Source organism: Procambarus clarkii, chromosome 18 (genome assembly GCF_040958095.1).
Source record: "Procambarus clarkii isolate CNS0578487 chromosome 18, FALCON_Pclarkii_2.0, whole genome shotgun sequence".
Lineage (NCBI taxonomy): Eukaryota > Metazoa > Arthropoda > Malacostraca > Decapoda > Cambaridae > Procambarus > Procambarus clarkii.
This window is the reverse complement of record NC_091167.1, coordinates 7,034,178-7,045,432: the sequence shown is the minus strand read 5'-3', so window position 1 is coordinate 7,045,432 and position 11,255 is coordinate 7,034,178. Positions and strand designations below refer to the sequence as shown.

Sequence of the window (11,255 nt, the reverse complement as noted above, 5' to 3'; positions counted from 1 at the left end):
TCTTGCGGGCGTCGTTCACTTCCAGTAGATTTTCCGAGAGACCCGGTGTCATGGTCCTTACATTCCATGTGCCCAGTTTGAGAGCTGGGTGGCTCTGTGTTTGTTTTCTTTTGTCTGGTGCATGGGTTGACGATCCGCTTATTGGATTGTGGCCTAAGCCCCACACACCCAGTGGAGCAGGCGGACTGTGGCGGGACAGAACCTTCTTGGCTGGGGACTGCCCAGCTTGAGGCGGGCGGTAGCTGTCCTATGAAATCGGATGATTTCTTCCACTGACGGAAGCAACCCCTGGCGCCCTACTCTACGCCAATTGAGTGGCAGGCTTATCACCGGTAACTGTCACTTCCCGTGTTGAGCCATCGCCAAGGCAACGCTGGAGTATCCTCTCCAGGGCACAGGCCTGGGGAGTAATTATGGAGGATCAGCTGTTGCCCATGCAGAAGATCCACCCTCTCCACGCCACCGATGTGATCCAAGGGAAGGGCAAGTGCCGATACCCTTGGCACCAGTGTCGTCGCAGGAGTTGCCAGAATGTAGCTGTAAACAGCTGCAAACTGCCTTAGGGACTCCGACTCCGAATTTTTCCTCAGGGTTGACTCCCGAAGTCTTTCCCATGAGTGGGTTTAGCCACAAGACAGCAGAGGGTTGAATTCGGGGTTTTCCTTCCCCTCGATGAGCTGCCTTTCCAGGCTAACGAGTCCCATCTGCACAAAGCAACTGGTTTTAAGGCGCCAGAGATGTGCCTTCGCCCGTTCTCCTGTTGGTAGAAGCAGTTCCGCCAGGCCTAGAGGCTAAGCCACACGTGCAGGCCAGGAGCTGGACTTGGTTGTCAGAGGCTATTTGAGACACAAGCCATCAAGGGCACTTTACAGGCTGTGGGAGCTTATCTCTACAACCCTTCCCCCCGGCTATAACAACCCTTGGAACCATATGTGTATTTATATGTATATATATATATATATATATATATATATATATATATATATATATATATATATATATATATATATATATATATATATATATATATATATATATATATATATATATATATATGTCGTACCTAGTAGCCAGAACGCACTTCTCTGCCTACTATGCAAGGCCCGATTTGCCTAATAAGCCAAGTTTTCATGAATTAATTGTTTTTCGACTACCTAACCTACCTAACCTAACTTTTTCGGCTACCTAACCTACCTAACCTAACCTAACCTAACTTTTTCGGCTACCTAACCTAACTTAACCTATAAAGATAGGTTAGGTTAGGTAGGGTTGGTTAGGTTCGGTCATATATCTACGTTAATTTTAACTCCAATAAAAAAAATTGACTTCATACATAATGAAATGGGTAGCTTTATTATTTCATAAGAAAAAAATTAGAGAAAATATATTAATTCAGGAAAACTTGACTTATTAGGCAAATCGGGCCTTGCATAGTAGGCTGAGAAGTGCGTTCTGGCTACTAGGTACGACATATATATATATATATATATATATATATAGTAGTAGTAGGCATCCTTCAGTCTCGGGAGACTATGGAGTTGCGCCCTAGTTGTCAATCCTGGTGCAGCGTCTGGTGTGACTGATGAGGCCAATCCGAGAGTGGCAGTCCATCCCACACCGAGCACAAACGAAGTCCGATTCTGGTCTGTCTTCCTGGTTACCGGCTTTCCTTCTCTGTCTCTTTGCCTCCGATTCCTTGGCAAGTGACTCCTCGAACTTGGAGAGACCTCGTTGAACAGACTGCCTCCAGGCTGAACGGTCTGTAGCCAGTGTCTCCCATATAGCAAGATCGACGTCCATGGCTTTCAGGTCCCTTTTGCATACGTCTTTGTACCGTAGCTGGGGCTTGCCTACTGGACGCTTTACCTGCCTCAGCTCTCCATACAGGAGATCCTTGGGGATCCTGCCGTCGCCCATTCGCACAACGTGCCCGAGCCAGCGCATTCGTCTCTGTTTCAGCATTGTGTACATGCTGGTGATTCTTGCTCTCCCCAAGACGTTGTTGTTTGTCACCTTGTCCTGCCAGGTGATGTCCAAGATGTGTCGAAGGCAGCGCATGTGGTAGGCATTCAGCCGTCTTTCCTGACGGGCGCGGAGTGTCCAAGACTCACTGCCATAAAGGAGAGTGCTCAGGACACAGGATCTGTAAACCTGAATCTTAGTATACTCAGTTAGCCTATTGTTGGCCCACACTCTCTTTGTCAGTTTGGACATGGTAGTAGATGCCTTACCGATGCGTTTGTTTAGCTCCGTATCAAGAGAGAGGCAGTCAGAGATTGTGGAGCCCAGGTACACGAAGTCGTGAACAACTTCCAGTTTGGAATCAGAGATGCCGATGTCAGGTGGGGAGTCCACTCCTTGTCCCATGACTTGTGTTTTCTTCAGACTGATGGTGAGTCCGAAAGCCTGAGAGGCCTCGCTGAAGCGGGTTATGAGCCGTTGGAGGTCTTCAGCTGAGTGGGCAGTGACTGCTGCGTCGTCGGCAAAGAGGAAGTCGCGCAGACACCTCAGCCGAACCTTTGTCTTGGCTCTCAGCCTGGCGAGGTTAAAGAGCTTCCCATCCGACCTGGTCCGGAGGTAAATGCCTTCCGTGACAGATCCGAAGGCGTGCCGCAGCATAACTGCGAAGAAAATCCCGAATAGGGTTGGAGCCAGTACGCAGCCCTGCTTTACTCCACTTCGGATGTCAAAGGCGCCTGATGTTAGGCCATCAAAGACCACGGTGCCCCTCATGTTCTCATGGAAAGATCTGATGATGCTGAGGAGCCTGGGTGGGCATCCGATCTTGGGGAGGATCTTGAACAGGCCATCCCTGCTGACGAGGTCGAAGGCCTTCGTCAGGTCTATGAAGGCTACAAAGAGTGGCTGCTTCTGTTCCCTGCATTTCTCCTGCAGTTGTCTGAGGGAAAAGACCATGTCGATGGTGGACCTGCCAGCTCTGAATCCACATTGTGATTCTGGATAAACTCTCTCTGCAAGTACTTGGAGCCTCTTCAATGCGACTCGAGCAAACAGCTTTCCGACAATACTGAGGAGGGAGATTCCACGGTAGTTGTTGCAGTCGCCCCTGTCACCTTTATTCTTATACAGTGTGACGATGTTGGCATCCCTCATGTCCTGTGGCACCTCTCCTTCTTCCCAGCAGAGGCAGAGAATTTCGTGCAGCTCCATGAGCAGGCTACCTCTGCAGCACTTCAAGGTCTCAGCAGGAATGCCATCTTTGCCAGGAGCTTTACCAGAAGCAAGAGAGTCTAGGGCATCGCTGAGTTCTTCCAGGGTCGGTTCACTGTCGAGCTCCATTAACACAGGCAGACACTCAATGGCGCTCAAGGCATCTTCGGTGACCACATTGTCCCTGGCGTATAGCTCAGAGTAGTGCTCGACCCAGCGCTTCAGCTGCAGTGTCTGGTCCTGAATCACCTCGCCAGTGGCAGATTTCAGAGGAGCGGTCTTCTTCTGGATTGGGCCGAGGGCCTGCTTGATGCCGTCATACATTCCCCTTACATTGCCTGTATCCGCTGCAGTCTGTATCTGGGAGCAGAGCTGGAGCCAATAGTTGTTGGCACATCGCCTGGCGCTCTGCTGCACTTTGCAGCGGACGGCCCGAAGGATCTGTAAGTTGCGCCGACTTGGGCAGGCTTTGTAGGCTGCCAAGGCGTTTCTCTTCTCTTCGATTACAGGTGTCATCTCTTCCGAGTGAGCCTCGAACCAGTCTGCCGACCTGCTGGTCTTCTTGCCAAAGGTGGAAATGGCAGCGTTGAACACAGCGTCTCTGAAGTGCTCCCATCTTTTACAGGCAGTATATATATATATATATATATATATATATATATATATATATATATATATATATATATATATATATATATATATATATATATATATATATATATATATATATATATATATATAAATGTGTGTGTGTGTAAAGTTGATATAATAATTCACTAAATATTTTTGTTTCACTAATGACAGCATGGTCTGGGTGTCTGAAATTTTAAGTTTTGTTAACAAATCAACAATCTGTATTTATATTTCAGAAGTTATTATTTAATTTTGGAAAATTTGCAATTCAATTTACAATTATTTTTGTGAGAAAATAAGTAGGATCCAAGAGAAGGATTAGAATCCTTTCACTCCCAGGCAACGCATTGGACCACAACACCACGACGTGATTAAAGCAGTGGGAATCCTCCTCGTGGCTCCTATCTTCTCTTGATCATCACGTTAATATGATTTTATTTGTTATAAATAAATTATGCTGTTTTGGTTAAAAAAATAAACAAAGGATGTTGTCTAATATATTAATGGTAAACAGGAGGCGGCAACAACAACCAATGCAGAGGGTACAAGTCTCAGTTGACGAAGCACTTGGTCGACATCATTGCTTCAGCTCCTTTGGGTAAGTGCAAATTATTCTTTTGAATTATTTTTTTCTGAACTTACTATAGATAGGCAAGTTAATTATGAGGAGAGAGCACAAACTCGTGTTACTTTTATGTACTTGGGAAAGATACGAGGAAAACAAGCTTGGACATGAGAATGGAGGGAAGAAACGATGCCCAACCACTTGAACCATTGGGGGATCGAACGCCAACCTTACAAAGAGCGAAGTCACCTCTCTACTCACCTGTCTTTGGCATAGTAGTAGTAGAGGTAAACTATTAGGAATAAATTAACAATTAGCAATGACTACAGAACTCATTTACCAGCATACTCTTTGATGAAGTTTATTAAAAACTAATGTGTATTGTATAAGACAAAGTTATAATTCGTTGGTTGGAGTGTGGTTGTTACTCTTGTTTTACCAGAGTAATGACCTAAACTAACACACTACTTACTTACTAATCTTAACAAGAGTTATGATTAGTAACATTTTAACATTTAGTGAGTAACATCTTAAAACTTAACCAAACACAATTATAATTTCATGAGGTAATAATTATCCTGAACGAAGTATACCTTGCTAAGAAGGGTTCACGTAGTCACTTTACATGACAACAGGAATATACTGACAGAACTCTCGGAATGTTTACACTTAGACCTTCTGAGTGACAAATTAATTAGATTGTTTAGACACCTGTAAGTAAAGAGTGTGTGCTGAGCATAGAGTGTGGTCCCGTTTGTTCTTGTAGGAATTCTTTATTGCTGTGTGTGAACGACCACGGGAATTAATAGTACAGAATATGGGTTTATACAAGAACGATATTTACAGGTTGTGTGTCTACACATGAGGCAGTGAATGAGCTCATGAAACGGTCGCCCTCCTGCATAAGAGACGTGCCTTTATCTCGTGTGAGGAAGCGAGTTGGAGACCTGCTTCACCGCAGTCGTCTCATCATAGCTGCTCCAGAAACCTTCAACCAAGGATTCCGACGACGTTTTCGTCTGGCTTTTCCACATGCTGCAGCCTCCATAAGTCAACAGCAGCAGGCACCTCTTCCTGCTGCCTCCACAAGTCAACAGCAGCAGGCACCTCTTCCTGCTGCCTCCACAAGTCAACAGCAGCAGGCACTTCCTTCTGCTGCCTCCACAAGTCAACAGCAGCAGGCACCTCTTCCTGCTGCCTCCACAAGTCAACTGCAGCAGGCACCTCCTCCTGCTACTTCCACAAGTCAACAGCAGCAGGCATCTCTTCCTGCTGCCTCCACAAGTCAACAGCAGCAGGCACCTCTTCCTGCTGCCTCCACAAGTCAAAAGCTGCAGGCACCTCTTCCTGCTGCCTCCACAAGTCAACATCAGCAGGCACCTTTTCCTGCAGCCCCCACAAGTCAACAGCAGCAGGCACCTCCTCCTGCTGCCTCCACAAGTCAACAGCAGCAGGCACCTCCTCCTGCAGCCTCCACAAGTCAACAGCAGCAGGCACCTCTTCCTGCTGCCTCCACAAGTCAACAGCAGCAGGCACCACTTCCTGCTGCCTCCACAAGTGAACAGCAGCAGGCACCTCTTCCTGCTGCCTCCACAAGTCAACAGCAGCAGGCACCACTTCCTGCTGCCTCCACAAGTCAACAGCAGCAGGCACCTCTTCCTGCTGCCTCCACAAGTCAACAGCAGCAGGCACCACTTCCTGCTGCCTCCACATGTCAACAGCAGCAGGCACCTCTTCCTGCTGGCTCAACAAGTCAACAGCAGCAGGCACCTCCTCTTCCTGCTCGACATCCAGCGTTCAGCAAGTAAGTCAATTACCAAAAGTATTTCTTAATGATGTATATAAGTTTCTAGAATGTAACTGTTAACTGTATTGTTATCAGCTTTCCATAGATCTTGACTGCTTATGTTGAATATATTTCTCTGTAAATATGTTGAATCGTGACCAGGTACAAGTTCTTTACATTCTTCGTAACGATACTTTCAGACCAAGCAAGGAGTTGAATGTACCTCCCAGCCTGCCTCCAGTGTTCACATCACCGCCGCCGCCTACCACTGGCCCGTCTAACCTGTCTACACCGGCTCCGCCTACTACTGGACCGTCTCACCTGTCTACACCGGCTCCGCCTACTACTAGACCGTCTCACCTGTCTACACCGGCTCCGCCTACCACTGGCCCGTCTCACCTGTCTACACCGGCTCCGCCTACTACTAGACCGTCTCACCTGTCTACACCGGCTCCGCCTACCACTGGCCCGTCTCACCTGTCTACACCGGCTCCGCCTACTACTAGACCGTCTCACCTGTCTACATCAGCTCCGCCTACTACTAGACCGTCACAAGTGTCCACACTGGGGCCATTAACCAGTTGGCCTGCCGTCCCTCGTCAACCTCCCCCAGCCATCCACAATCAACTCAGAAAAATATTACCTAAGCCTCCTGTCCCCTCTACCCAACCCAAAAGGCCCAAGTACAACACGTTAGTATTATCTCCTTCCCATACACCGGGACCTCCCACTCACTATACAACAGTGGCTCTCACCAATCAAACACAAGCACAAACTATATTACGCCATTACTACCCATACATTATAAAACACTGGCTTCCCCCCAGTATACAGCGATGATCAACACCGACTATGCACAAGTGCCCCACGCCTACCATACCTCAGTGACCCCCACACACTATACACCATCTTCATCCGTCCACTATACTGCAGCGCATACACCGGTCCCTCCCATCCAGCACACGCCAGTGACTCCCTTCCAGCATACACCGGTGACTCCTTTCCAACATACACCGGTGACTCCCTTCCAGCATACACCGGTGACTCCCTTCCAGCATACACCGGTGACTCCCTTCCAGCATACACCGGTGACTCCCTTCCAGCATACACCAGTGCCTCCCTTCCAGCATACACAGGTGCCTCCCTTCCAGCATACACAGGTGCCTCCCTTCCAGCATACACCGGTGCCTCCCTTCCAGCATACACCGGTGCCTCCCTTCCAGCATACACCGGTGCCTCCCTTCCAGCATACACCGGTGCCTCCCTTCCAGCATACACCGGTGCCTCCCTTCCAGCATACACCGGTGACTCCCTTCCAGCATACACCGGTGCCTCCCTTCCAGCATACACCGGTGCCTCCCTTCCAGGATACACCGGTGCCTGCCATCCATCATTCAACAGGGCCTCCGGTCCAGTACACTGTAGTGCCTCAGGTCTGCTACACACCTGTGTCACAAGCTAAATATTCATCAGTTAATCATGACCAACATAAGCCAGAGCTCCCCGCCAGCGTTATGACAGTGCCAAAAGTACATCATATAACAGTGCCTCAAGAACGCAATATTAGAGTGCCTCAAGAACGCAATATTAGAGTGCCTCAAGAACGCAATATGACAGTGCCTCAGGAACGCAATATGACAGTGCGTCAAGAACGCAATATGACAGTGCCTCAAGAACGCAATATTAGAGTGCCTCAAGAACACAATATTAGAGTGCCTCAAGAACGCAATATGACAGTGCCTCAAGAATGCCATATAGCAATACCTCACGAGCCCCACATGACAGTGCCAACAGAGCCCCACGTGACAGGTTCTCAAAAGTCCCACATGACAGTGCCCCAAAATTTCCAAATGACAGTGCCTCAAGAGCCTTACATGACAGTGCCTAAAAATCCGCACTTGATCGTGTCTCAGGATCACCAAATGACAGTGCCTCAAAAGCCCCACATGACAGTGCCTCAAAAGCCCCACATGACAGTGCCTCAAAAGCCCCACATGACAGTGCCTCAAAAGCCCCGCATGACAATACCTCAAAAGCCCGACATGACAGTGCCTCAAATACCTCACATGACAGTGTCTCAAAAGCCTCACATGACAGTGCCTCAAAAGCCCCGCATGACAGTGCATCACAAGCCTCACATGACAGTGCCTCAAATGCGTCACATGACAGTGCCTCAAAAGCCCCACATAACAGTGCCTCAGGATCCCCATATGACAGTGACTCAAGAGCCCTACATGACAGCGACTCAAGAGCCCCACATGACATTGCCACAAGAGCCCCAAATGACAGTGCCACGAGAGCCTCGCATAACAGTGCCTCAGGATCACCACATGACAGTGCCTCAGGATCACCATATGACAGGGCCTCAAGAACACCACATGTCAGTGCCTCAGGATCACCACATGACAGTGCCTCAGGATCACCACATGACAATGCCTCAGGATCACCACATGACAGTGCCTCAGGATCACCACATGACAGTGCCTCAGGATCACCACATGACAGTGCCTCAGGATCACCACATGACAGTGCCTCAGGATCACCACATGACAGTGCCTCAGGATCACCACATGACAGTGCCTCAGGATCACCACATGACAGTGCCTCAGGATCACCACATGACAGTGCCTCAGGATCACCACATGACAGTGCCTCAGGATCACCACATGACAGTGCCTCAGGATCACCACATGACAATGCCTCAGGATCACCACATGACAGTGCCTCAGGATCACCACATGTCAGCGCCTCAGGATCACCACATGACAGTGCCTCAGGATCACCACATGTCAGCGCCTCAGGATCACCACATGTCAGTGCCTCAAGAGCCCCTCATGAGAGTGCCTCAAGAGCCCCACAGGACAGTGCCTCAGGAGCCTCAAAGGAGAGTGCCTCAAGAGCCCCAAATGACGGTGCCTCAAGAGCCCCACAAGAGAGTGCCTCAAGAACCCCAAATGACAATGCCTCAAGAGCTTCACATGGCAGTGCCTCAAGAGCTCCACATGACAGTGGATCAAGAGCCCCACATGACAGTGCCACAAGAGCTCCACATGACAGTGCCACAAGAGCCCCAAATGACGGTGTCTCAAGAGCCCCAAATGACAGTAACTCAAGAGCTCCACATGAGAGTCCCTCATGAACACAATAAGACAGTGCCTAACCCACTCCGAAGATTAAAGCCATACTCACGTTGTGCACCGAAGGCTTCCGTCAATCACTCAACAATGGTTCCCGTCCACTGTTCACCGGCGACTCCTGTCCGCCATTCACAAGAGGCGTCTGTCAACCGTACGCCAGTGCCTCCTGTCCACTATACAAATGTTCCACACGTCCAGTATAGGCCAGTATCAGCTGCCCAGTATCCAGAAGTGTCTTATGTTCAGTCTATGCGAGTACCAGCCGTCCACGATGCAGAAGTGCCACCCGTCCACTCTACGACAGTGCCACTTACTCAAAAGAGAGAATTGCCTCCCGTCCACTGTATGGTAGAGCCTCGAGCTCAAAATACAGAAGTGTCGCCCGTCCACTCAGAGACAGTGTCTCCTTCTAAGCATACAGATGTGCTATCCGTCCACGCTAGGACAGTGTCTCCAGTCCAAAATACAGAAGTGCCACCCGTCCACTATTGGACAGTGTCTCCTGCCAAGATTGATGAAGTGTCACCCGTCCACTCTAGAGCAGTGCCACCTGTCCACTATAGAGAAGCGTCATCCACCCACAACTCACACAACACCTATAACACCAATAACACGCACAACACCCACCACGCATCTACAACACCCATAACACCCACAACACTAGCTGAAGAACATGAAGGCTCGATCATGGAAGCTGAGATAATGAGAGGTGGTCGTATTGAACCATGGTTCGTGTCCCATCTCTTGCTTAACTCCGAAAATCTTGATCAATACTGCAGTGATGACAGTGATTAATCTCGATCTTTTTGGTTATCATAAAAGCAGTGTCCACAATTCAGAAAGTTCAGACACAAAGCAATCTTCAGCTATCATGCTTCCTTGTTTCATTAGTGAAGACGCCTTCATTGTCTTATAAATATTAGGTTTGGCAAAAATGCTGAAATAACTGACAGTTGTAGTGATTTGTAGACTCACCGCTGTAGTGTTAATTTCTTCCCTGAAATTCATTTAAGAAAATTAATATAAATATTAATTTCATATTTAAGAAATTATGGGGTTACTGTTAATGTAACGTCCGGCCGTGGCCCTCACACTTCAGTTGCTTTATACCACCCCCAATGTGTTCTCTGGTGTGTTGTGGTGACTCAAGTGAGGCTCCGAGTCCCAGGATCTCCGCTACTCCTGACGGTGTCAGCACCCGACCTTCTGTACATGTCAAAACTGTTAAATATAAGTTTTCTACTAAATAAACATTATGCTAAAATTCGAATTTTTTGTGTGAATGTGTTGTGGTGGTGCAAGATGTCGGTGGCCCGGAACATAAATTTATGTTCTTCAGAATAAGTAGTCGTGAACAATTATATTTGTCTCTCCTTGTTGCCGCTGCCCCGGCGATGTCCGTCCTGCAGGAGACGACCTCAGAAGCAGACAACCTCATTGGCATACGATCTCAGAGGCAAATGCCAGGTAGACGATCTCAGAGGCAGACGACCTCAGAGGAAGACGACCTTAAAGGCGGACGACCTCAGAGGTAACGACCTCAAAGACTGACTTCCACAGAGGCAGACGATCTCAGAGGCAGACAACTTTAGAGGCAGATGATTTCAGAGGCAGACGACTTCAGAGGCGGACGACCCTAGAAGCAGACGACCTTAAAGGTTAACCTCCTGAAATGCTGACGAGCTCAGAGGTAGACGACCTCAGATCAAGACGACATCAGCATCCATCACCTTCCATCCTTGCACAACCAGCTCGCCAATAAAATTTATATATTTTTGTATAACTTTAAATATATTCGGTATTAATATTACAATTAGTAAAGATTTAAAAAATAAAATGTTTTTCATTAGTTATTTCCAACTATTGACTGATGAATTGAACTAAAGATAACAGGGAAACATTTAGTAATACATTGTTAGATGCGTCTTGATTACTTTAACACTGTTGAACCTTTGTTATCCTA

At 48.0% G+C, this 11,255-nt stretch overlaps 1 protein-coding gene across 1 annotated transcript; it reads left to right on the top strand.

The window, feature by feature from the left end:
• The first annotated feature begins 413 nt into the window (after positions 1 to 413).
• On the top strand, positions 414 to 10,087 carry LOC138365915 (proteoglycan 4-like). The gene is made up of 5 exons (XM_069326629.1): positions 414 to 483; positions 5,216 to 5,901; positions 6,318 to 6,851; positions 7,475 to 8,611; positions 8,813 to 10,087. The coding sequence occupies exons 1-5, from the start codon at positions 414 to 416 to the stop codon at positions 10,085 to 10,087; spliced, it is 3,702 nt and encodes a 1,233-aa protein (XP_069182730.1).
• Positions 10,088 to 11,255: the final 1,168 nt, after the last annotated feature.